At 45.4% G+C, this 25,715-nt stretch overlaps 3 protein-coding genes across 11 annotated transcripts; 2 read left to right on the top strand and 1 right to left on the bottom strand.

Moving 5' to 3' along the window:
- Positions 1 to 1,032: 1,032 nt before the first annotated feature.
- On the top strand, positions 1,033 to 8,203 carry LOC109645246 (nucleus accumbens-associated protein 2-like). The gene is made up of 7 exons (XM_020110798.2): positions 1,033 to 1,606; positions 2,236 to 2,447; positions 3,188 to 3,447; positions 6,609 to 6,785; positions 6,870 to 6,975; positions 7,148 to 7,245; positions 7,446 to 8,203. The coding sequence occupies exons 1-7, from the start codon at positions 1,172 to 1,174 to the stop codon at positions 8,063 to 8,065; spliced, it is 1,908 nt and encodes a 635-aa protein (XP_019966357.1). The 5' UTR covers positions 1,033 to 1,171; the 3' UTR covers positions 8,066 to 8,203.
- Positions 8,204 to 8,790: 587 nt separating this feature from the next.
- Positions 8,791 to 22,188, top strand: brd3b (bromodomain containing 3b). Of its 8 annotated transcripts, none has more exons than XM_069523127.1 (12): positions 8,791 to 8,925; positions 12,843 to 13,173; positions 15,196 to 15,307; positions 15,754 to 15,891; positions 15,977 to 16,124; positions 16,336 to 16,505; positions 16,602 to 16,997; positions 17,487 to 17,615; positions 17,690 to 17,872; positions 18,069 to 18,289; positions 18,368 to 18,666; positions 18,780 to 22,188. In XM_069523127.1, the coding sequence occupies exons 2-12, from the start codon at positions 13,082 to 13,084 to the stop codon at positions 18,896 to 18,898; spliced, it is 2,007 nt and encodes a 668-aa protein (XP_069379228.1). In that variant the 5' UTR covers positions 8,791 to 8,925; positions 12,843 to 13,081; the 3' UTR covers positions 18,899 to 22,188. The 8 variants fall into 8 exon arrangements, with proteins under 8 accessions (XP_069379228.1, XP_069379225.1, XP_069379227.1 ...); XM_069523124.1 differs by having other exon boundaries at positions 17,690 to 17,896; XM_069523126.1 differs by having other exon boundaries at positions 8,821 to 8,991.
- LOC138407416 (putative uncharacterized protein BRD3OS) lies at positions 22,127 to 24,215 on the bottom strand. 2 transcript variants are annotated; one of them, XM_069523163.1, is made up of 2 exons: positions 24,120 to 24,215; positions 22,127 to 22,934 (listed from the first exon to the last, which is right to left on the bottom strand). In XM_069523163.1, the coding sequence occupies exon 2, from the start codon at positions 22,875 to 22,877 to the stop codon at positions 22,557 to 22,559; it is 321 nt and encodes a 106-aa protein (XP_069379264.1). In that variant the 5' UTR covers positions 22,878 to 22,934; positions 24,120 to 24,215; the 3' UTR covers positions 22,127 to 22,556. The 2 variants fall into 2 exon arrangements, with proteins under 2 accessions (XP_069379264.1, XP_069379263.1); XM_069523162.1 differs by lacking the exon at positions 24,120 to 24,215 and adding an exon at positions 23,437 to 23,771.
- Positions 24,216 to 25,715: the final 1,500 nt, after the last annotated feature.

Genomic DNA, 25,715 nt, shown 5'->3' with positions numbered 1-25,715 from the left:
TCCATCCAACCATCCATCTAACCATCTAACCATCCATCCATCCATCTAACCATCTAACCATCCAACCATCCATCCAACCATCCATCTAACCATCTAACCATCCATCCAACCATCCATCTAACCATCTAACCATCCAACCATCCATCCAACCATCCATCTAACCATCCAACCATCCATCTAACCATCCATCCAACCATCCATCTAACCATCTAACCATCCATCCATCCATCTAACCATCTAACCATCCAACCATCCATCCAACCATCCATCTTACCATCTAACCATCCATCCATCCATCTAACCATCCAACCATCCATCCAACCATCCATCTAACCATCCAACCATCCATCCAACCATCCATCTAACCATCCAACCATCCATCCAACCATCCATCTTACCATCTAACCATCCATCCATCCATCTAACCATCCAACCATCCATCCAACCATCCATCTTACCATCCAACCATCCATCCAACCATCCATCTAACCATCTAACCATCCATCCATCCATCTAACCATCCAACCATCGATCCAACCATCCATCTAACCATCCATCCATCTAACCATCTAACCATCCATCCATCCATCTAACCATCCATCCATCCATCTAACCATCCATCTAACCATCTAACCATCTAACCATCCATCCATCCATCTAACCATCCAACCATCCATCTAACCATCTAACCATCTAACCATCCATCCATCCATCTAACCATCTAACCATCCATCTAACCATCTAACCATCCATCCATCCATCTAACCATCCATCCATCCATCTAACCATCCATCTAACCATCCATCCATCATCACTGAGGTGTTACATGTTATTGTTTGCTCAGTTTGTTCTGCAGCTAAATTAAACTGTGACCCTTCATACCTGCCCTCCCATCTCCTCCCCCTCTTCTTTTCCAGCTGTTTCTCGGAGCTGAGTTGACCTCCATCTTGATTATCTACAGTCTCTGCACCACCTCACTTTGACTCAACAACTCTGACCTCCACAACAACATTATGTACCTCAGATGTTATTATATCTGCAGCATCCCTGACACCTAAACCTCCACCCCTCCATCAGTCTGTCTGACTGTTAAGGACCGCCTCCTTCCAGCCACCATCACACTTGAACCCTCGCTGGCTTCCTGTCCTGTTGCCCTCCTCCCGCCTCCATCATGTCAGAGGGGCTGCTGCAGGTGGAGATCCCAGACTTCGGCAGCAGTGTGCTGGGCAGCCTGAATGAGCAGCGGCTGCTAGGTCACTACTGTGACGTCTCCATCCTGGTGCAGGGTCAGGCCTTCAAGGCGCACCGGGCCGTCCTCGCTGCCTCCTCCCTGTACTTCAGAGACCTGTTCAGCTCTGTAACTGATTCCTCCTCCTCTTCCTCCTCCCAGGCGGTATTTGAGCTGCCGTCTTCTGTAACGCCAACATGTTTCCAGCAGATTCTGTCGTTCTGTTACACAGGACGCCTCAGCATGGCCGCCAGTGAGCAGCTGGTGCTCATGTACACTGCCGGGTACCTGCAGATCCAGAACATTGTGGAGCGAGGCATGGAGCTGATGATGATGAAGGCCTCCTCCTCCTCGTCACCACTCTGCTGCGATTCACAGGTTGGTTTGGCCACGCCCACAGAGCTGAGTTAACTCAGGTAGACACGTGTGTGGAGTTAGTCCAGATAGTGAAGTGTGTTTATGTGTTGGTTGGTGCCAAGTTTACCTCCCTACCTCCTGCTGGTAACTAAACATTGCAACCTTAACTATAATGCTAATGTTGCTAATGTTGCTAGCATTGGATTGCTGGGTTTAGGACGTTATTCTTAGTCGCTGCATCTTCAGATGTATTTCATTCAGTTTCAACTGCAAAGAGTGAAGAAGCATATTTTACACATAAATAACGGAACATTTCTCTTTCAGTTTCTCTCATGAACATTTTGTCACTTTTTCTGTCTCTGAGAAAAACTTTGCATCATGAAAATAATCAAGGATGAATTTTCAGAGTTCAAGCCAAACTCTAAACGGACTTCATGTTTGTAGAGAGAAGTTTCCTCATCATCTTTTTTTAGTCAGTATTTACGTCTGTAGCATCTAGTGGACATTAAAGGAATTGCAGCTGAATGCATTTTTTATCTGAAGCTGCTGATTGGTCAGACCATGCTCCAACTCTGAGCCCATTGAGCTCACATGAGGTTCAACCATCTTTTCATCAACAAGCACAACTCTTTGTCTCTTTCTTATCACAGACGACTTCAGCAGACGAGCTAGGAAGCTTCGACAACCCGGTGGTCCAGCAGCAGCACAGTGCCCCCCAGCTGCAGGAGGCCAGTCCAAACCAACCGGCTCTGAGTCCTGAGGATCTGCTGTTAGCTGTGAGCAGAATAAAACAGGAGAGAGCCGACACTCCTCCTGCTGAGGAGAACACAGGAGCAGCGGCAGGAGGAGGAGAGGAAACTAGGTGAGAACCAACAGGGTTGAAGTTCAGATCCATGTCATCGTGTTTGTTTTGTCCCGAAATAGAAAAGGTAACATCTTCCTATCAGCTGTTGTGACTAATGGAGGATATGTTGTATCTGTAGTTAAAGTGGATCCTGCATCTTAAGACTCATATATTCTGCCTAAAGAGAGACATCCATTTCAAAGGATGTAACCATCAATGTCCCCACAATGTCACCTCCTTCCATGTGTCCTCTATATAGGCATGGTTGTTCATCCACTAGAGGGCAGCTCAGAGTCACAGCGATGATGGAGGAGGTTGTGATAATGTAGATGTAGTTGTAACATCATGTAGATCCTGTAGTTTCTTACCAACTCACAAAAAGTTCCATGGTTAAAATGTCTTTCTCTTGTCATCCCACTTGGACTATTAGTTACACTGCCCCCTGTGATTGTTAGTGGTACTACTTCATTTCATCAGTTTTACTTTAGCCTCTAAACTCAATATGATGTGAACCTGGTCCTGGATCTGGTCTCATCTCTGAGAGGACCTCTCACGTGGCATTGGGACTGAACCTCCTCCTGCATGTAAATGTCAAACTCCATTGATATGAATGGAGTCAGTCATTTGATGCAGTGTTGGTGTCAATGCAGTAACATCGTAAATCAAATACTTGACGATTAACGGCAATACATTTTTTTTTGACCTTGTGATCATTGACACCAAAGATAAAACAGTTGCTCTGTCCGTTCTGTCCTCAGAGTGGACATTGCCGGGGACCTTCAGACCTCCAGGAACAGCGCTCTGTGTTACCTGGGTGCCAGTGGAGCTTTGGTTCCAGGGCTGCAGTCCTACCTGCTAGCTGGCGGGGGGCGCTCCAGTCCAGAAGGGTCCAGTCTTCCCACAGATTCTCCTCCCTCTCACCCCCCCACTGAGGAAGAGCTCGAGGAGGACTATTACAGCAACACGGTCCACTCTGGACTCTACCAACACCTCTACGGACATCCTGCAAACGCCTACAGTAAGTTACTTCATAGTACAGTCCCATTTCAAACGTGAACCTGTATGGAAGCTGAGTGATGACAACACTTATTACAATATCTTTCAGAATATCTGCAGCCGTTAATACTCTAAACTACATTTTGACTCCAGAGTCCCACAGCACCTCCCTGTGTCTGTGAAGTTGAACAGATGTTCCAGCTGCTGTAAGATTTGTGATGCGTCAGCGATGTTCATCACTTTGCCCTGATTGTTCACAGAGCACATCTAACATTTAAAGCCTGACGTCTTTGTTGAACTATTGTGTTTCTCAATAATATTGTTCAAAATATTTGGGGGCTTCCGTTGCAGCAACATTTGGGCCAAGACTTTCATCTTTCATTTACTGTTCACTGTGTAAAGACAGTTTTATATCAATCAACAAATCACATGTTATTTGTATTGTCTCATATTCACACTCCCAGTTTGTCTCATATCCAGTTTGTCTCATGTTCAGTTTGTCTCATCGATGTCAACAAGCAGCAGCGTCCTAGTGTCAAACTAGCAGAGACACTTTCTGAGCAGTAACTGAAGCTCAGAGTCACATGTGAGGATCCGTCTCCAGGACACGAGGACAATAGATGCTGATGAACTGAAGACATCAACACAACCACAGATTCACTACATTAGAAGAAACAGTTTGTGACCTCATGTTAAAGTATTTGTACATGAGGACATGTCTGATAGAGATGAAGGAGCAGACACATGAACTGAGGAGTTACTGATGAAGATGAGGAGACATGTTGTTTATCAAGACAATGAAGCAGCAGGACCCTGGAGAAGAAGTCATGTCAGTAACATGCTGATGAGACATTAATGTGATGAAGAGGGAGAAGAGGAAAGAGAAGCTCCATGTGTCCTCCACCCTCTAGACGTCCAGCAGCAGAACTAAGAACAGGTCCAAGACAAACCTGGACCAGCTCTAAATAAACCTTCATCATGAAGGAAGTTTGAATCTTAAACGTAGAGAGGGAGTCTGCCTCCAGAACTGAACCTGAGATGATTCCACAGGAGAGGAGCTTGATGCTGAAACCTCTGGCTCCTCCTCTACTTTTAGACTTGAGGGACAACAGACTGAATTCTGGGAGCTCAGGGCTCGAGTGGTGATATGGTACTTTGAGCTCTTAAAGGTTTGATGCTGCCGTGTTAGTAATGTAGGTGAGGAGGAGGATTTTAAATTCTAAATGTAACAGGAAGCCAGTGTAGTGAAGCTAATACAGAAGACATGTGGTCTCTGTTCCAGGTTCATGTCAGGACACGTGCTGCAGCATTTTGGACAAACTACAGAGTCTTTAACGACTCACTGCTTCTTTTTTAGAGGCGCTATGGAGTCTAATGTTAATCGTAGTGAGTTTACAGAGCTATCGACAAGATGGTCAATCTCAGTGGAGCGTTTTTTTTTACAGAATTAGTTGGTTATATCGACGCATAATACAGGGTTAAATATAACTGGAATTAATTCCTTAATAAATTAATTTAGCTACAGCACAATCAGGTAGACATCTAGAAAAATAGTTTTTTATTAATGGAATGTAGTCTGATAATGACAAATCAAAAGTTATTAAATTATGGTCTGGATTATGTGGAAGTACTGTTAGATGTTCAATATTGACACCAGATGATATTACAAGGTCAAGTGTGTGGTTACAACAAGGAGTAAATTGGTGTACACACTGACTTTTTAATCTATCTGCATATAATTAGATAAAAAAGCAGTTCGGTCAATGTGTTCCTTCACTTTCTCTCTACCACAGCTGCTCAAACCTGATTGGTCAAACTAGAAACTGAAACCAGAAGCTTCCAGCTTGTTCACATCCAACATCTGTGTCGAGAGATTATCGCAATACAAATAAAATTTAGGTTTTGTGGTTTGACACTGGCCAGGTACCTTTGCCCTCTGCGTGTGGTACTCCTTGTTCCTCTGGCTGTCTCTACTTTGTTTTGTAGGAATGCTTGAGTTCAAAAATGGTTCCTGAATTACTTTCTTGTCGAAATTCAATGCTTCAAATCTCCTGCAGGTAAAAACCCAGGTGCTGATCACATCTACTTAATATGAAGCCAAGATATCTCAGATACTAACGCTGCCCTCTTGTGGGTTAGAATAGTTTTACTGAAGAAGGCTCTCAAAACAGGTATGGTAGTAGCCAAAAAATAGATTTTACTTAACTGGAAGTCTTCATCTTCCCCTTGCTTTAAGAGGTGGCTCAACGAAATGGTCTTTGTTTCAAGGGTGGAACAGATGCGCCTTAGCAGATGGAATGTACCAAACTATTACGAGAAAGTGTGGAAGCCATTTTTGGCCTTACTTGATGAGACTTAAATGACCAATGTATGAATCAGGCTGCTATGTGGTATTTGTATTTTTCTTTCTGTAATTATTTCTGTACTGAGGTTTTGATCCTCCTCTCAGGGTTTTTATGTTTGTTTTGTTTTTTACTTATACCCCTGACGGTATCATGAGACAGGAAGTATTGGCCTACTTTGGTTATGTATACATCCTCATATAGCCTCCGTCTTTCTTTTTATTACTTCAATTACTTCATGTAACAGTGTCAGGTGCTGTATACCTATTGTGTAGTTGGGTGGGTTTATTTTCTTTGTCTTTTTGTTTTTTTCTATGTTTCTATTTAAAAAAAAGTGAAAATAAAAATTGTTTTACTGAGGAACCTTTCTTAACTGACTGAATTGACCTGAAGTATTTCCGCAGCCGCCATAATATGAACTGTTTCAAATAACTAATTAAACCAAACTGATCAGAAACACTTTGATTTTATAGTTTGGTCCATGTCCCATCTGCTAACATGGAGGAGGTTTATGATCTATACAGCAGCCAGACACCAGGGGGAGACACCTTGGCTTCACTTTTATGTGTGTGTGAGCATGCATGTGATATAAAATCTCACTTTAGGATTATTTGTTAATAGTTGTCGTTACTAAACTTGATGAGTTGTGAGTTGGACTTTGTGTCTGCAGAGTTCAGGGGTTGTCATAGTGACCCTATAAAGTTTTTCTTAGTGTCCACACAGTCATCTAGTGGACAACAGGTGAACTGCAGGTTAAGACACTTGATTGACAGCTTTGTCAATATGCGTCCTGGTTTTTCTGACCCCTCCCCTCTTGTCTCCCTCTTTCTCATTGGTCCAGTCCAAGAGAAGCTGGAGATGCTGCCTCTCCCATTAGCTAATGAGCGTCGACCCTGCGTGCTGGTTGGTCGAGACAACATGGCTCTACCTGCCAGTCTGATCAGTCAGATTGGGTATCGCTGCCATCCGTCACTGTACACTGAGGGCGACCCGGGGGAAAAGGTGGAGCTGGTAGCAGGTAAGACGTCCTGTAAAGTATCTTCATAGTAACCGGTTATGAAACACACGTGAAGGGATGAAACGTTGGGGTGTGTGTGTTCAGGTTCAGGTGTGTTCATGACTCGAGGTCAGCTGATGAACTGTCACCTGTGTGCTGGAGTCAAACACAAGGTGCTGCTCAGGAGACTGCTGGCTACGTTCTTCGACAGGTGAGACCCAGCGTGAAGTTAGCCTAGCTAAGCATAAAGACGTCATCCCTCAGTCTTCGATCACCTCAGTAAACAATGTTTTCCGTTTGTTGACAATATGTGACATCACCAGACTTCATCCTCAGTGTTCAATGATCAGGGTCTGACTAACAGGCTATTATGGTTTCCATAGAAACACCTTGGCCAATAGCTGTGGGACAGGGATCCGCTCCTCCACCAATGATCCGAGCAGAAAGCCCCTGGACAACCGAGTGTTAAACACTGTGAAACGTAAGCACACACACACACACACACACACACACACACACACACACACACACACTTTTTGAAAAAACTGGTATGTTTCTTTCATCCTTCCTCATTCTTTTGCTCCCCTTCTTCTTCCTCCTCCTCCTCCGCTTCTTGCTCTTCCTTCTCCTCCTCCTCTTCTTGCTCCTCCTCCTCCTCTTCTTCCTCCTCCTCTTCCTCAGTCTACTGTCAGAACTTTGCTCCTAACTTTAAGGAGAGTGAGATGAACGTCATTGCGGCCGACATGTGCACCAACGCTCGCAGAGTGCGGAAACGTTGGCTCCCAAAGATCCAGTCGCTCCTCCCTGATGGCCTCCCAGCCTCTGGCTCCTCCCACCCCCGCAAAGCTAAGCGTGGGGGAGGAGCAGGAGGAGGCCAGGGTGCGGAGGCCGCGGTGCAGCCCAGTGGCAGCCCCTTTGAGCTGGACCTGCGACAGCTCAGCGCTTCCTACCTCTGCCTGGAGGCTCCGCTGTATGCTGAGAGACGTGAGAGGGAGGCAGCGGGGGAGAGAGAGAGGGAGAAGGAGGTGCCAGCTGCCATCTTGCCTCACCTGCAGTTCGCTGGGTCGCGTGGTGGTGGGGCAGGCAGTGGGCAGGTGGAGGAAGGGCTGAGAGGAGGCGAGGCCGACGGGGGAGGGAGGGTACAGACTGAACCACCTTCACACCTCCCCCTCTCCCTGTCCTCCTGTTCCTCCTCCTCCTCCTCACACCCCTCCCCCCAGCCCGCAGAGCCCGCCCCTTCTCACAGAGGATTGGTCGACACAGAAGAGATGGGGGCGGGGCCTCTGGAAGACAGCCAATAAGCTTTCTATTGCATCTGCCTACCTGTATGTAAATAATACAATAGCTACCTGTTCCCCCACCTGTCTGTCTGTCTCCTCCCCTACCTCACTACCTGTCTACCTCTCTACCCCGTATGTCTGTCCGTCTGACCTACCTGTCTGTCTGCTCGGCTCTGCTGCATGTTAACAGCCTCCTGCAGTCCAGCACAGGCCCATAGCAACAGGACTGATGATGAAGACGATGATGAAGATGATGATGATGATGATGATGATGAATTATATTCACTCTATGATAATAAAGTTCCTTGATAATCAGACTCCTTTTCTCAGTTGTGGGCCTCAAGTCCACATATGTGTGTATATATTGTATATATATATATATATACACACATATATATGTGTACAAATATACACATATATATGTGTATATGTGTATGTGTACACATATATATAAACTATATTTATAGTTTTACCAGGAAGAGAGGGCCCCGGGCTCGCTGCTGCCGCTCTGCATGTTGGGAAACGTAGTTCGAACCTCGGCGCCATTCTGAACCTCGTAAATCTCGCTAGCCAATCACAGCAGCCCAGTCATCCTTTCAACCAATCACTACACTTCAACTAGCTCACCCACTACTAACTGCGCTATTTTTTATCCCCCAGCAACAAATCACAGCCTCGAAATCTGCTCACAGCCAATCACAGGGCCCCGGCGGCCCGAGCAGCCAATCGGAGCACAACAACAGGCATGATGCCGCTGAGCTGTGCGCCTGCGCACTGGGCACACAGCTGATAACTCATCTATTATGCTACTTGGCTAAAACCGAGCGGAGAGAGAAGCCGCCGCAGCCGCCGCGGGACGCACCGGAGGAGCCGAACTCAAAGTAAAGCCGCTCTCTGACCGGGGCCGGGGGTGAGCAGGCGGGATAACGGGCCGGAGCGGAGTCCCGGTGGGTGCAGGAGGTGCTGGAGGGTCGGAGCCGCTCGGCGCCTTCAGACAAAGCTCAGCTAACAGGCTAACAGCTCATTAGCTAGCCAAACACCGCGGCAACATCTGCAAAGATCGGAATTTTAAACCTCCCGATCCGGTCACTGTGCGTTTCATAACCGCGCAAAAGTCCCGGTGTGTCCTCCAGCGCTGCCCCGGAGCCTTCGCGGCAGCTGGAACCCGTATTAATGCTCTTTTAACGCGCTCGCTCAGTAGCCTAGCTCCGTTAGTTAGCGACCTAGCTCGTATTTTGCATCGGCTTGCCCGCCATCTTTTTAAAGCGAGATAAATGAGCTTCTTCGTTAGCCCACGGAGCAGCGGGCCCGTGGCCGCAGCTGGAGCGGATCTCTGCGGGGAAACCACCGAGTAAACCCGGGCCCGCTGGCTCTGCGGGCGGATGGTCGTGCTGCCGGGGACTGGATGTGTGCAGTTTGTCGGTCGCAGCGGTGAGTGTTAGCTGTTAGCTCCGCGTTAGCCGCAACAGACTGTGAGCAGCCGCCGGGACCGGAGGTTTGTGGCTCGTTATCCGGGCGGCGGGTGTTTATTGTGGGTTCGGAGGGTGAGTGCTCCGGGTAGTTCTGGTCCCGGTGCTGGACTCAGTGTTCGGCCCTGATGTTAGCGGATCAGAAACATGTGTTCAGAGTAAATCTGACTCTAAAGTGGAGAAATCCTCGGATTGATCGTCAGATAGTTTGAAGCTCAGAATCACAGACTGTTGATCGATTCACGGACTGATGATTGTTTTCTGATCCATAATCGATGAAGTGATCGAACAGGTGGTTTGTGACAAGTTTACAGGTTAAAACTGAAACTGTTGATCGATCACTCAGATCTGTCATCTAATATATGTAATTATCACGTGTTAACTAACCTCAGTGTTTCACTGATCAGCTCTGTAATAATCTATGATTTTCAGTATTGATCAGTCTACAGGTGGATTTTTACTTCTCTACTTTCTGTCACTGAACTGGTTTGGAGGTTTTGGGTCTATTTGAATAATGATGAATTGATAAAGGTAATGATCAGTTCCATCTTAAATAAGTGATCCTCTGGATACTTTCTTCTGTGTGGTCTGATATTCAGTTTGTTTTGAAATGACAGAATCTCAGAAAGTGAAGCTGATCGTTCGGGTGATAAAACCTTTGGACAAACTCGACTTCGTAGTTTGAGTTCAATGTTTTAATCAATGAATTGACAATTTACTGGAATAAAACTAGATGTTTTCTGATTTTCTTGTTGACATCCGAGGGAACCTGTTGCTGACGTCATACCTGCTCACACCTTGAAATTAAAAGTCCATACTTATGATTTTACAAAGTCTTTTCTGCACGTAAAGGTTTTAAAGGCAGATTAAATTATTGACATTAAAAAAACATTGAAAAAATTCTATCTTCTGACTGGATCAGATGTTGAGTCGATGAAACTGATCAGTTTTCTGAAAAGTCTCAGATTCTCACAGGAAACTGAAAATCTTTAGTTTTCGCTGTTCTCTGTTGTTTTTATAGAATTCCTCAGAACATTGATTTGAACGGTTCAAACTTCATCCTGCAGAAACACGTCCTATTTGACATGAAAATTATTTAGTTTATAGTTTCACCTAAATTCTTCATCATATTAAAGTGGTCATGGAAACCGTCAGCAGTTATTTGAAGTTTGTGATGCTTCACTGTCGCCGTCAGTCTTTGTGTTCTTTTGAACCTTGAATATTAACATCGGTTTCTGTCTCAAACATCCTGTGTCCTCTGAATGTTGAGTGACTGTTCAGACCTGATCACACCAGACTGAACACTCAGACGTTTGACGATGATTGACAGTGACTCTGTGTGTGAGAGAATCCAAATGTTTGAACACATGTTAGTTTCAACATTTGATGTGAAATTGATCATGAAAATCTTCATATTTATCACATGTATCTGAGCCATGTTCTGTTATTTCAATATATCAGCTCATATGATTCGTCATCTCATCAACTGAGAGAAAATCTGCAACAGTTTTGATTATAAATTTTGAATTTTGTTTAAGAAAAGATGTGAATATTCTTGGTGTCACTTCCCATAATTTTCAATTAATCATGAAAATGATCAATAATGAAAGAGAGACAGACAGATCAGATAATGAAGAAAATCAGTTTTTGTTGAACTGGTTTAAAGTTGGTGAAACTTGTTCTGCTGACGTTTGGGAAAACATCAGGTTCTGGAGTGAAGAGAAGGGTTGAGCGTTTTAGACGATAGTGATAATGTTTCCATTCATCTGTATTTGTATAGCACCAAATCCTAACATCCATGATCTCAAGACTCTTCACAGAGAAGGTGAAGAGCTTCAGATCTTCTTCTTATAGAGAAACCAACAGGTGAACCATGAGCAGCACTTTGAGTCTGTGGAGGAGAAACTCCCTCATTAACAGAGAGAAACCTCTAGAACCAGAGTCAGTGAGGAGACATCTGAGGGGGGGAAGAGGGGAGAAAAGAGAGAGATAGTGAGGAGGGGGAGAGGGACACCCGGAACACTGGAGCACCATCAGGTATCAGCTCTGAGTGGTTCTAATGAAAACAATACATTGTAAAGAAGTTATTGATTATTATTGATAACAATCACAATTCATATAATAATTAATTACTGAAGTTTTGTTGTTAATTATAATAATAATAGTTCTCCTGCAGTTCTGGAGTCAGAGATATCTGCAAAGAGAGAGAGAGGAGGACGTTGTTCGCGATGAGTTGAGTCCGAACATCTCAGACGATATAGTTGACTTTGTGAAGGACACAGTGTTGAAAAGCAAACAGGACTTGACTCTAAAGTCTGTACAACCTAAGCTCAAAGGTTTTGTAAGAAACTAAAATATAATCAATGATTAAAGTACGTGAATCGTGTTAAATAATAAAGAAATAAACACATAAAACTTGATATTGATCTAAAATATTTCTAAATAGGAAACATGGGCTTATTATTTCTTAACTCTCCATAAGTTGTTAGAACAGTCACTGCACGTTATCAACATGTTTTCACCTCATGGGACGAGACATGATGTCATCAGGAGATGATGAGGTAGAAGACAGAGGCCTTGACTTTCTACTGCAAAAGTGAATGTTTCACTTTTTTATTATAGTCTCATTTAAACAGGTTCATGTATACGACGCCTAAAATTAATCAACCTATCCTGAAGTCTCAGGTGTTCACATGTGGGCGGATCCACTTCCTGCTCTACATGTAAATATTTAGATCACATCACTCAGCTTCTCTCTACTATATTCAATGTTATTTATCATTAACATGTGAAAACAAACATGATGAAATTCACAATATAACTGAGTGTGATTTTTGAGATTTCTGACCTAAAACCATCTCCACATGTGAGCAAACATGAAACCTACCGTACAGTTTTAAATCAACTCCTAGAAAATTACGCTTTGTTTTCATACTTCAAGTTTTATGTTTTAGATAATTGTATTTGTATTTTACTTTTAGATACTTATCAATTATTGGGCTCATAAATTTGGCATTAAAATAATAACACATAATCCATATCAAATGATTGCAACATAATTTTCAAGATAATTGTAATAATTGATAGATTAGGTAGTTAATCGATTGGTTTGGTCTTCAAAACAGTAACCGTGGAAACCGCTTGTTTATGTTTACAGTCATGAAGAAAAACAACTATCAGATTATTAATTTTAATTTATTAATTTGAGCGTTGTTGTCCCTGTGAGTTCTGACATATTAAATATATCTTTATATATATATCACAGCTAAGTTTCATCATGGTAACGTGAAGTTTTAACAGTTTCAAAATTCTGTGTCTCTGTCTTTTAGGTGTGAGATGGGAGTTTGTCTCCTCGAGGGAAACATCAAGCTTAAGGAACGTCCCCAACCAAACCTGAACTGAACACACACCTGTGTGCCCACACACACACACACACACCCACCCCCCCACACACACACACACACACACACACCCTCTCCCTCCCTCAGACCACTGGGGGAATTGTTTTTTCATCGTCAGGTCAGACACTGCTGTCCCACGGTGCATTGTTACGTCAACATCGTCCACCATGTCGGACGCCCCCGAGGCTGCGCCACCCAGCCCCCCTACCCTCACCAACCCACCCCCCCCTGAGGTCACAAATCCCACTAAACCTGGCAGGTCAGTAACCAATCACAGCTGAGGCCACGAGAAAAGCTGTTTTCTGACATGAACTCCAGAAAATGTTCTCCTGACATGTTGTGTGGACATGTTGTGTAGTCATGTTGAGTGGACATGTTGTGTGGACATGTTGAGTGGACATGTTGTGTAGTCATGTTGTGTAGTCATGTTGAGTGGACATGTTGTGTAGTCATGTTGAGTGGACATGTTGTGTAGACATGTTGAGTGGACATGTTGTGTAGACATGTTGAGTGGACATGTTGTGTAGTCATGTTGTGTAGTCATGTTGAGTGGACATGTTGTGTAGTCATGTTGTGTAGTCATGTTGTGTGGACATGTTGTGTGGACATGTTGTGTGGACATGTTGTGTAGTCATGTTGTGTAGTCATGTTGTGTAGTCATGTTGTGTAGTCATGTTGTGTAGTCATGTTGTGTAGACATGTTGTGTAGTCATGTTGTGTAGACATGTTGTGTAGTCATGTTGTGTAGACGTGTTGTGTGGACGTGTTGTGTGGACGTGTTGTGTGGACGTGTTGAGTGGACGTGTTGTGTGGTCATGTTGTGTGGACATGTTGTGTGGACATGTTGTGTAGTCATGTTGTGTAGACATGTTGTGTAGACATGTTGTGTAGTCATGTTGTGTAGACATGTTGTGTGGACGTGTTGTGTGGACGTGTTGAGTGGACGTGTTGTGTGGTCATGTTGTGTAGTCATGTTGTGTAGACATGTTGTGTAGACATGTTGTGTAGTCATGTTGTGTGGACGTGTTGTGTGGACGTGTTGTGTGGACGTGTTGAGTGGACGTGTTGAGTGGACGTGTTGTGTGGTCATGTTGTGTGGACATGTTGTGTAGTCATGTTGTGTAGTCATGTTGTGTAGACATGTTGTGTGGACGTGTTGAGTGGACGTGTTGTGTGGTCATGTTGTGTGGACATGTTGTGTGGACATGTTGTGTAGACATGTTGTGTAGTCATGTTGTGTAGACATGTTGTGTAGACATGTTGTGTAGTCATGTTGTGTAGACATGTTGTGTGGACGTGTTGTGTGGACGTGTTGAGTGGACGTGTTGTGTGGTCATGTTGTGTGGACATGTTGTGTAGTCATGTTGTGTAGACATGTTGTGTGGACGTGTTGAGTGGACGTGTTGTGTGGACGTGTAGTGTTGTTGAGTAGACGTGTTGTGTGGACGTGTAGTGTAGTTGTGTAGACGTGTTGTGTAGACGTGTTGTGTGGACGTGTTGTGTAGTCATGTTGTGTAGTTGTATAGACATGTTGTGTGGACATGTTGTGTAGTCATGTTGTGTGGACATGTTGTGTAGTCATGTTGTGTAGACATGTTGTGTAGTCGTGTTGTGTAGTCGTGTTGTGTGGATGTGTTGTGTAGTCGTGTTGTGTAGTCGTGTTGTGTGGACGTGTTGTGTGGACGTGTTGTGTGGTCGTGTTGTGTAGTCGTGTTGAGTGGACATGTTGTGTAGACGTGTTGTGTTGTCATGTTGTGTAGTCAGTGTGTGTAGCAGATTGTCGACTCGTTCACAACAACAGGAGCATGTGGGTAACGAGGGGCGGAGCCTGTAGAGCAGCAGGAGGCGGGACATGACGTCTAAACTGTGTAAAGATCAGTGTTGTTGTTTACAGCTCGTCCACACGGCGTCGGCCCTCATCACCAAAACATCTGGAACCTCCTCGTCTGTCCAAGTGGACGTCTTCGTCTTCTACGTGTACGGCTCCTCTTCTTCATCCTGAGACATTTGTGTTCTTCAGTTTCACGTCCGTCACGTGTTAGAAACCTCAGAGACACGCCCACTTACTGAGAAGGTTCCAGATGTTTTACTAGAGGCTGCAGCAGAAGATCCGGATGTCCAGATACACCGACTCGGACATGTGTTACATACGGAACATGTCAGGAACATGTCTTAACTTCGTCCATGTCTGAAAACAGCTTGTTATTAAACACAGAATGACAGTGAGTGAACACATCCCTGAAACAGGTGAGATGAACTTTACCTCTTCTGTGTCCTTCAGAAAAACCAACCAGCTGCAGTACATGCAGAACGTGGTGGTTAAGACTCTGTGGAAACATCAGTTCGCTTGGCCCTTCTACCAACCTGTCGACGCCATCAAGCTCTGCCTGGCGGTGAGTCCCCGTCTTAAAAGAGACGTATTCTGTTCATCTTCACACTGAACCTGCAACACAACAAGACACAACACAACAAGACACAACACAACAAGACACAACACAGTGAAACAAATAAACCGACTCAATGTCAAATTCATGCATCAAAATTCTATAGTGTTAAGTATCGATAAACTGTATAGATTAAATCCAACAATAAAAATCCCAGTCCTGTCTGCATCTGGCGTTTTTAGCCTACATCCATGCGACTACGTTTTAGTTTGAAACTGCAAATTCATCTTGGACACCTAGTGGTCAGACGACACAACTGTTTGATGTCACGATGATGTGCAAGTATGAGCTGGTCTGACGCGGTGGCATTTAACAACAACAGTTATCACTAATTAGTAAGCTAGGCTAGCTGTTTAGCCATTTTGCTTCAATGCTAATAACGTCCATGTTTCCAGGACTACCACAAGGTGATCAAGAACCCAATGGACATGGGAACCATCAAGAAACGTCTGGAGAACAATTACTACTGGAGCGCCAGTGAGGCCATGCAGGACTTCAACACCATGTTCACCAACTGTTACATCTACAACAAGGTACGTCACACAGCGACTTTCACACCTGTTCACATCCACTGACTCTGAGAACTTAACAGCTCCGCGTCTCTTTCCTGTTTTTCAGCCAACAGACGACATCGTGCTCATGGCTCAGGCCCTCGAGAAAATCTTCCTGCAGAAAGTCGCTCAGATGCCTCAGGAGGAAGTCGCTCTGCTGCCACCGGCTCCCAAAGGAAAGAACAAGAGCAAGCAGCCCGCCACCGCCACCACAGGTAATACTACAGTACTATACAGTTGTACTCTATCACCACAGTACTACAGCTGCACTCCTATCACAGTAAATGCAGTATTTTATTCACTTAATACTAAGTTAAATATTATCCTAGTATTAAGTGATATTGTTGATGTACATTGATATTACTGTGTAGTAGTACTGTATCAGCTGTACTAACAGTACTCTTGCTCTCTGTTTCTGTCTTTCAGTGAGTCAGCAGGCGGAGTCTTCAGCCTCCCCTCCCCCCTCCTACCCCTCCCCCTCCCCTTCTCAGACACCTGTCATATCCACCATGCCAATACCTGTCCAAGCCACGCCCCCTGTCTCTGCACCGCAGCCCCCAGCAACCATGATGCCGTCTGCACAGCCTGTTGTCAAGGTAACATTCGTCACACGATCTAAAATACCAATGGCAGAGACTCTGTCCCTGTCTGTGTCTCACACCTGTCTCTTTCCACCTGTCTGTCTCTAACAGAAGAAAGGTGTGAAGAGGAAAGCCGACACCACCACTCCCACCACGTCGGCCATCTCTGCTGGTCGTGCTGACTCTCCATCTGCTCAGGACAACAAACCGGCAAAGCTGGGTTCGTCCCGCCGTGAGGCTGCCGCACGCCCCGCTAAGACCCGCCGAGAGACGGGTGAGGAGGTGCCAGGGGGTGAGATGGGAGGTGGCGGAGGAGGAGTTGGAGGGAAGAAGGTCGGTAAGCTGGGCGAGCAAATGAAACACTGCGACGCCATCCTGAAGGAGATGCTCTCAAAGAAACATGCCGCCTACGCCTGGCCCTTCTATAAGCCGGTGGACGCAGAGGCACTGGAGCTGCACGATTACCATGACATCATCAAACACCCCATGGACCTCAGCACTGTCCGGGTAACACACATGACATCGTCACACATGACTGGTCACATGTCATCACACAATGAGCTGCCTTCGGTAAAAAGTTATTTAAAGATGCGATTAACTATGTTGTTACACAAATGACCACAGCAGCTGAGAGGGTCGTTATAGAAACCTCGGGAGATGACGTGAGTTTAGATAAGCTTGAAAAAAAATGCAGTTAATGTTCAGTCTCTGTCCATTAAATAAATATGATCTTATAAAATCAATTCTTTAGACAAAACGAGGAAATGTAACATCTTCAGTTGATACGCAGCTGCTGATTGGTCAACACCTCAGACACACCCAACAAACCTTAGGAAACAAACCTCGAAGCTCGTTGACATGTTTCGAAGAAAAATGTTGTTCAACTAGAAACTGTCAAACTGCAGAACGTTTGAGACTGAACATCGGATCTCAGAGTCACACACGTCACCAGGTTCAGTCTGGTTGTTGACAACAGTTTATTTCATGTGTCAACAGAAAAAGATGGATAAAGGCGAGTACAGTGACCCTCAGAGCTTCGCCACTGACGTCAGGTTAATGTTCTCCAACTGTTACAAGTACAACCCTCCAGACCACGAGGTCGTGGCCATGGCCCGAAAACTGCAGGTACGTCAACCCTCAGATTCCAGAACGAGCTCTGCCTGTGTCTTGGTCATTAATGTGACTGTGTCCGTCCTCAGGATGTGTTTGAGATGCGTTTTGCTAAGATCCCAGACGAGGGCCTGGAGGTGTCTGTCCCGTCTACAACACCACTGGTCAGTAAAAGCACAGCTTCCTCTGACAGCAGCAACAACTCCTCCTCAGACGAATCTTCCGACTCCGAGGAGGAGCGAGCCACGCGATTGGCTGAGCTACAGGAGCAGGTTGGTGCTGCTGAGCAATCACAGGTCAAGAACATCCTGGTTTCCTTCTTTAATACTGAACATTGCTATTGATTTAAAGAGTAAATGAAATGTCAAATATTCATAGTAATCATTTATTGAACTGAATGATCAGTGGAAGGCGTTCCTGATTATTGATCGGAGATTATAGATATTGATAATTAGTCTATTCCACCAGTTGAAGGCGGTGCACGAGCAGCTGGCCGTCTTGTCCCAGGCTCCGGTCAGCAAGCCAAAGAAGAAGAAAGAGAAGAAAGACAAGGAGAAGAAGAAAGACAAAGGGAACAAGGGGAAGATGGAGGAAGAGAAGAAGCCAAAGGCTGCCGCTCAACAGCCCAAACCAGCCAATCAGAAGAAGGCACCGGCCAGGAAAGCCAACAGCACTGTGACCGCAACCAGGTATGACTCAGTTCATCAGTGAATCCTAGTGTTCCTGTGTGAAATGCGCCTGACAAACCACTTCCTGTGCATTTCCAGGCCACTTAAGAAAGGCAGCAAGACGTCAGGTGGCGGCTCGGCCAATGGAGAAGATGGAGAGGAGTCGTCTTTACCGATGTCGTATGACGAGAAGCGCCAGCTGAGTCTGGACATAAACCGCCTGCCGGGTGAGAAGCTGGGTCGCGTCGTCCACATCATCCAGTCCAGAGAGCCGTCGCTGCGAGACTCTAACCCCGACGAAATCGAGATCGACTTCGAAACGCTCAAACCCTCCACGCTCCGAGAGCTGGAGCGCTACGTCAAATCCTGTCTGCAGAAGAAGCAGAGGAAGCTGCTGCGTAAGAACGACAACGACACAAACATTACACTCACCTCAGATCTAACCTGTGAGTTAACCCCCCCTCCCTCTCTCTCCCTCTCTCTCCCTCTCTTGAACCCCCCCCCCCTTTAGAGAAGGCAGCAGGTGGCGGGGCCTCAGGAGGCGGGGCTAGTCGTTTGAGTGGCAGCTCTTCTTCCTCCTCTGATGACAGCTCCTCAACGGGAACCTCCTCTTCCTCCGACACAGACTGAACACACACACACACACACAACACACACACACACACGTTACTGAACACAGAGTTTATACACACACACTCGATCACAGGAACGACAGTTAACACATGAACACACATCCATGTAAACTTCCACCATGAACACACACAAGACAGAGATCCACACTCTGAACTTCTTACAACACACACGCCCAGACTTGGAGACTGTATGTAAATAGGCAAACCTGTTTTTTAGCTCCTAGTGTCGTTTTTTTTTTCTTTTCTTCCTGGAGTAATGCAGAGACAGAAGAGAAGAAGAAGAAAGAACTTGTCAGAGAGAGGAGGAGGAGGAGGAGGTCTGTCTGTTCACCAGTTGTACTGATCTTCTCTTAACTGTCGTCTCGCTGCTGTGGAGAGAAATAAAAACATCCACGTTTCTTCTTGGGTTTGGACGCCGGCTATGACCCCTGACCTCTGAACACATTCCGGAAGCGTCTGCTATCATCAGGACGAGGAGGTCTCAGTGGGTTTCACGTCGTTGGAAGTGAAGCTGTTGAGCAATAACTGAAAAGGATTTCAGAGGAAACATGTCTGAGATGAAGCTCAGACCATCATGGGAGATTTAACCAAAACCTGGAGAAGAACAAGCGTCTCAGGGCCGAGTGGCGTCTTGTCTTCTGCTGCGTTCACACCGAATGCGACGCAAAGTGTTGAGATTACATACAAAGTCAATGCACAGACATTTATTTAGTTATTTCAGTCTTTACTTCCCCCGGAGTTTCCACTTGTACGACGCAGTAACTTGATCCCTTCGACCAGTCGTCCTCTTCCGGAGGAGAACAGGCGAATATTCCTCGTTTGTGTTTATTCACGTGATTCACCTGAATAAACTCAAATGATCTCACGGCATGTTCGGTGTGAACGCACCTGTAGACCTAAGTTCTGAACGATTGGCTGTTATAAAAAAATAAACCAAAAAAACGTCCACGTCAGCTGATTGTGTGGAGATTTGAAAATTGCTGATAAGAAACTTTACTTGAACATCTCCTGTTAACAGATGTATGACACGTCCGCTTGTAAAATGATGTCACACTTATTGGATCAGCTGTTGGCGATGGCAGAGTTCAGGAGCTGCAGTTATAGGCGATGAAGTGTGTGTGTGTGTTGATCTTCATCACAGATGGGGAGGTCAGAGGTCAACCTGTTTTTAAAGTGACATCAGTAGTTTAAACTGGTTCCTTGGTGAATGACGGATGATTATTGATAAGTGGTGAAGTTCATCTGTGACTGACATCTCTGCAACAAGGTTCATGTGTTTTATTCATTTCTAATGTTCGACAGTCGCTCAGCTGATCAATCACATCCACTTCCTTTATGACTGGAAATCAAACAGCTGATGATCAGATGTTGATCAGATGTTGATCAGATGTTGATCAGATACTGATCAGCTGAGCTCATCCAGGTTTTGTACTGTTGTTCAATTAAAACCCTCTGAGGCTGACGCTGCCCTCTGCTGGTCCTGAAACCAACACAACTCATCGTCTGACTGGGGTCAATGCTGGGGGTGTGGTCAACCCTGGGGGCGTGGTGGCTGGACCCAGGGAGCGAGACGGACATGTTTCTTTTTAACACTACATCTTCTTTATTTCCTGTCATTTGTTTTTGATTTTTCAGGTTGTGCTGAACCCGTTTATGTCTTTATAAGATTTGTGATATAAAATGTCTTTGTACGACGTTCTTCTGCCCCCCCCCCCCCCCCCCCCCCCCCCCCCAGGTTAAAAGTCAGAGCTCAAACTGAAGCTTCAACACCACGTTCAGATCACCCTCAGTAAAATACTCATATTTCCAAATTTTAATAATTTTAACTCTAAAATGTCCAAAATAAAGTCGTCAGGATGAAGAAAAGGTTCAGTGGATATTTGAGATGTTTCAGTGACGTCACGTCTGATTGGCTCCAGTGTTTTTTTTTTTTAAACTCATTTATATCTGGGTGCAATGTGCCACTGAAGCTAAACATTTAAAAGGAATTTAATTTATCCATTTTAAAGACTTTAATTTCATGTGTTGTCATGACATCACAGTTCTGCCCTCCCCTGATTGGTTAGGCAGAGTGGAGCAGTCAGCTGATTGCTTCTGAAGAAGCTTTACGTTGCGTGATGTTAGAATTTTCTGCGTGACCTTTAGCACGATGTTAACCTGTTTCTGTTTTGATCTGAGTTTCTGATTAAATCACGTGACCTCACCGCTCACCTGTCCTAACTCCACGTCGTTGGTTTCACCTCTGACTTCGCCTGTCGGGGGATAAAAAGTAGCCAATCAGAGTGGGGGACAGTTTTAATCCTCATCAACCAGAAAACACGTTTTTCATCCTTTGTCATGTGATGTTAACATCCAACACTGTTTCCATTGGCTCCCACCTGACAGGGAGGGTCATGTGACCTTCAGAAACCTAATGCTGAGTTTTAACCAGAGACTGAGTGACACATCTGTTACGAACGCTGCCATCTTGTGGTGATGACATAATTTGCAGTCAGAGTCTGTGCAGTAGTTCATTGTGGAGTCGTGGTGTCGAAGTCCCACCCACACACGCACTTGACCAATCCTGAGTCAGTCTCAGCTGTCAATCATGACGTCTCCGCCTGTTTTTATATCAACAAATAACTGATTCAAACCAAACTGATGAGAAACACTTGAACACATTTTTTAACGTCTACTTTGATAATTTTAGTTTGGTCCATGTCCCATCTGCCTACATGGAGGAGGTTTTTGACCTATACTGCAGCCAGGGGGGGGGGGGGGTGATCCCTCTGCGTATGGAGCTGCTCTGTTGTCATGACGATAGTTTGTTATGTGAATTAATTACTTAGTTTCAGACGAGTCAAAACTAAACGTAAACTAAACTAATCGTTAGTTTTTTTCCATCGTTTCATTTGAAGAAACAAAGTTTTATTTTGGACATTTTACAGACAACAACCTAAAACAACCTACAACAACCGAGACACAGTGACAGACAGACGGCTCGTTGCCGCAGTAACCTCCTCTGTTTTATTTAGTTGATGGTCGAGCTTCGATGGTTATAGTTAATTTTTGTATTTTAATAAGAAAAAGGAAAAAAGTGATTTTATGTATTTGCATGCACTCCGGCCGTACGTTCCTTCTTCCGTATGTTTGAGCACTGTATAGTAGCTGTATAGTTCCTGTCCGACGTTTAGATCGCCCAGAGAGAGAGAGAGGATGAAAAACAACACGTGAATAATTTGATGTAATTACTGATATGATCCTTATTTTCTGAGTTCATTTGTTTTCATAAATAAACGTATAAACTGACCCAGTCCATTCTCTTTCATACACACACACACACTACATGTACATAAATATATATATATATATATACATACAATGAAATATGTCTTTTACTGAACAGGTCAGAGTTAAAACATCACATATATGTACAAAATTCTTGTACACTGAGCACATGCGTGTTCACGTGTACAAGAACTGTCATGTGATGTGTTGGTGTGGGCGGAGCCTGTGTCAGCTGACTGATGGTCAAACTATTAATCTGGATCATTTAAAATATCACGAGTGTAAACAAACTTATCTTTGTTCAACTTTAAGTTAAAACATGTTCCAGGAGAAAAAGTTACTGAACAAAGAGTGTAAATTAAACGTGATGACTTGAGTCAGTGTTCTGTCTACATGATGCTGCAGATCCTGGACCGTCCCTCGCCGTCCTCCAGGACCCTCTTGTCCCGGACCAGCACGGCCTGGTTCCCGTAGCTGCTGTACCAGGTGGACTGGCTGCGGCTCAGGTAGGTGGAGGGAGGCGCCATCTCCAACTGCTGCTGCTGCCAGATCATCAGGGACGTGTCCCGGTACCGCAGCCGAGAGAACGACTCCGACAGGGCCTTCTCTGCCAGGAGGGGCCGTCCAGGAGACCCAGGAGACCCAGGACCATGAGGAACGGAGGAGTCGGTACCAGGTTCTTCTACAGCCAGAAGATCAGAAGCCGACATGATGGCATCCGCTGTTTCCAGTTCAGATCAAGATCTACCTGAGTCATGATCCAGCACCTGCGGACGGCAGCAGGTCAGAGGTCAAACTGGATCTAAACAGCTGCGAGTTCATCAGGTGAGTGACCTTTGACCTTGAAATGTGAAACCGTCAGATTGTCAAAGAGCCTGTGACCAATAAAGTCTTAATCTTCACCTGTGACCAGGGCTCGTGTTTCAGACTCACAGTGTTTAGTCCAGGTTAACTTAGTCCAAGTCCAGGTTAACTTAGTCCAGGTTAACTTAGTCCAGGTTAACTTAGTCCAAGTCCAGGTTAACTTAGTCCAGGTTAACTTAGTCCAAGTCCAGGTTAACTTAGTCCAGGTTAACTTAGTCCAGGTTAATTTAGTCCAAGTCCAGGTTATCTTAGTCCAGGTTAATTTAGTCCAAGTCCAGGTTAACTTAGTCCAGGTTATCTTAGTCCAGGTTAACTTAGTCCTGGTTAATTTATTCCAGGTTAATTTATTCCAGGTTAACTTATTCCAGGTTAACTTCGGGGTAAACCTCAGGTGGCTGTTAGCACCTGTAGCTTGTGTCCACTCTGCTGTGGGCTAACTGTTAATCCACGAGCTAATCCTGCTGTTAGCTCCTGTTAGCTCCTGTTAGCTCCTGCTAGCTCCTGCTAGCTCCTGTTAGCTCCTGCTGGCTCCTGTTAGCTCCTGTTAGCTCCTGCTAGCTCCTGTTAGCTCCTGCTAGCTCCTGTTAGCTCCTGCTAGTCGAAGCTTTGCCTGAGTTAACGCGGTGGTGACGTCACTGTCGAACCGTTAAAACGTCAGAGTACAAACTCTGAAACACGAACGACCGTTAGCACAGTTAGCACAGTTAGCATCCGAAGCTGCAGCTGTTTCCATTAGCAACGGTGTGTCCGACGTCCTGTCCGGGGAGGAACCGATGGCCCGGCTACATGGTTCCTTTGAAAGGAACCCGGTGCTGTAACACCTGTTAGCATCTGTTAGCATCATCATCTTCCTACAGATAATAACTTTATTTAAAAACCTGTTCAAACAGGTTTTTAAATAAAGAAAACATGAAGTGAAAACAAGACGAAACAGAAACAATAGTTCTCAAATGTCTTTGTCTGTGAGAAAATTCAAACATTTAATTCACGTATATAATTTCACCACTGCTGAAAACCAGAAGAACCAGAATCATGAATCAAGTGGAGATATGATGTTTGAAAAACTACTTCCTCTGCGGTTTCCTCACCAGCTAGCAGTCCAGCAGAGGTTGAGTGGAAGGTCCGGGAGAGAGTGTATTCATGGGGGAGGTCACAGAGATAAGTGGTGGCTAGGTTGTGGAGATCTTTGTAGGTGTGGAGAAGGTTTTTGTAGTGGATGCAGTATTGTACAGGGAGCCAGTGGAGCTGGATGAGAACAGGGGTGATGTGGTCCGATGATTTGGTGCCGGTGATGATCCGGGCGGCCGAGTTCTGAATGATTTGCAGTCTGTTGATGAGTTTGGTGGGGAGTCCAGTGAGGAGGGCATTGCAGTAATCGATGCAGGATGTGACAAATGCGTGAACCAGGATTTTGGTGCTGGATTGGGTCAGTAATGGGCGGAGTCTGGAAATGTTGCGGAGGTGGAAGAATGCAGTCCGTGATCTTTTGAATATGGGGTGCAAATGAAAGGGTGGGGTCCAGAATGACACGGAGGCTCTTGACTTGGGGGGTGAAGGGTACAGGGAATCCGTCGACGACGATGGGTGGAGCTGGGGTGCGTTGTGATTTGGTGAGGATGGATTTGGGGCCGATGAGCAGGGCCTCGGTTTTATTGCCATTCAGTTTCAGAAGGTTTCTGGTCATCCAGCTCCGGATGTCATCAAGACAAGTGATGAGGGAGGTGGGAGGGATGGCAGCAGTGGGTTTGGAGGAGATGTAGACCTGTGTGTCATCGGCGTAGCAGTGAAAATGGACCCCATGGTGACGGAGGAGTGTGTCCAGGGGGAGGAGGTAGGTGGTGAAAAGAAGTAGACCCAAAACTGACCCCTGGGGGACACCCAGTGGAACCTGAACACCCAGACTTGTGATTCCTTAGTTGCACGAATGGTTGGCAGTCATAAGGTATGATGTGAACCAGGAGAGTGCAACACCAGTGATCCCAATGCCAGCCAGGCGGTCCAGGAGCAGAGGGTGGCAGATGGTATCAAACGCTGCGCTGAGATCGAGGAGGATGAGAATGGTGAGTAGTCCAGAGTCAGCTGCACAGAGGAGGTCGTTGGTGATTTTGACCAGGGCTGTTTCGGTGCTATGTTTTGGACAGAAGCCGGATTGGAAGGGTTCATGGAGGTTGTTTGTGTCGAGGTGGGACTGTAATTGTGCGGCAACCACCCTTTCAAGTGTTTTGGAGATGAAGGGGAGATTGGAGATGGGCCAGTAATGGTTAAGGACAGCTGGGTCAGCACCAGGTTTTTTCAGGATGGGTGTGATGGCAGCCAGTTTGAGAATGGGGGGTACTGTACCAGTGGTGAGGGAGGAGTTAATTATGTTGGTGATTATGGGGGAAATGGACGGCAGACACATTTTGACAAGGGAGGTGGGAAGAGGATCAAGCAGACAGGTGGTGGTTTTGGCTTTAAGGATGAGTTCCGAGATGGTGTGCTCTGATACTGGGGTGAAGTCGTAGAGGGAGCTGATGAGAGGTTGGCCAACGGTGATCTACAGGCTGGGTCATTTGAGGAGGTGCAAGATGAGGCCAGTTGTTGGTGAATGGTGTTGATTTTAGAGCTGAAGAAGTCCAGGAAGGCAGTGCACTGATAGGTGGAGATGTCTGAAGGGAGGTTTTTAAGTAAGTGGCTAACTGTTG

The sequence above is a fragment of the Paralichthys olivaceus genome, chromosome 4, assembly GCF_024713975.1.
Source record: "Paralichthys olivaceus isolate ysfri-2021 chromosome 4, ASM2471397v2, whole genome shotgun sequence".
Classification (NCBI taxonomy): domain Eukaryota; kingdom Metazoa; phylum Chordata; class Actinopteri; order Pleuronectiformes; family Paralichthyidae; genus Paralichthys; species Paralichthys olivaceus.
This window is presented reverse-complemented; position numbering and strand designations above follow the sequence as displayed.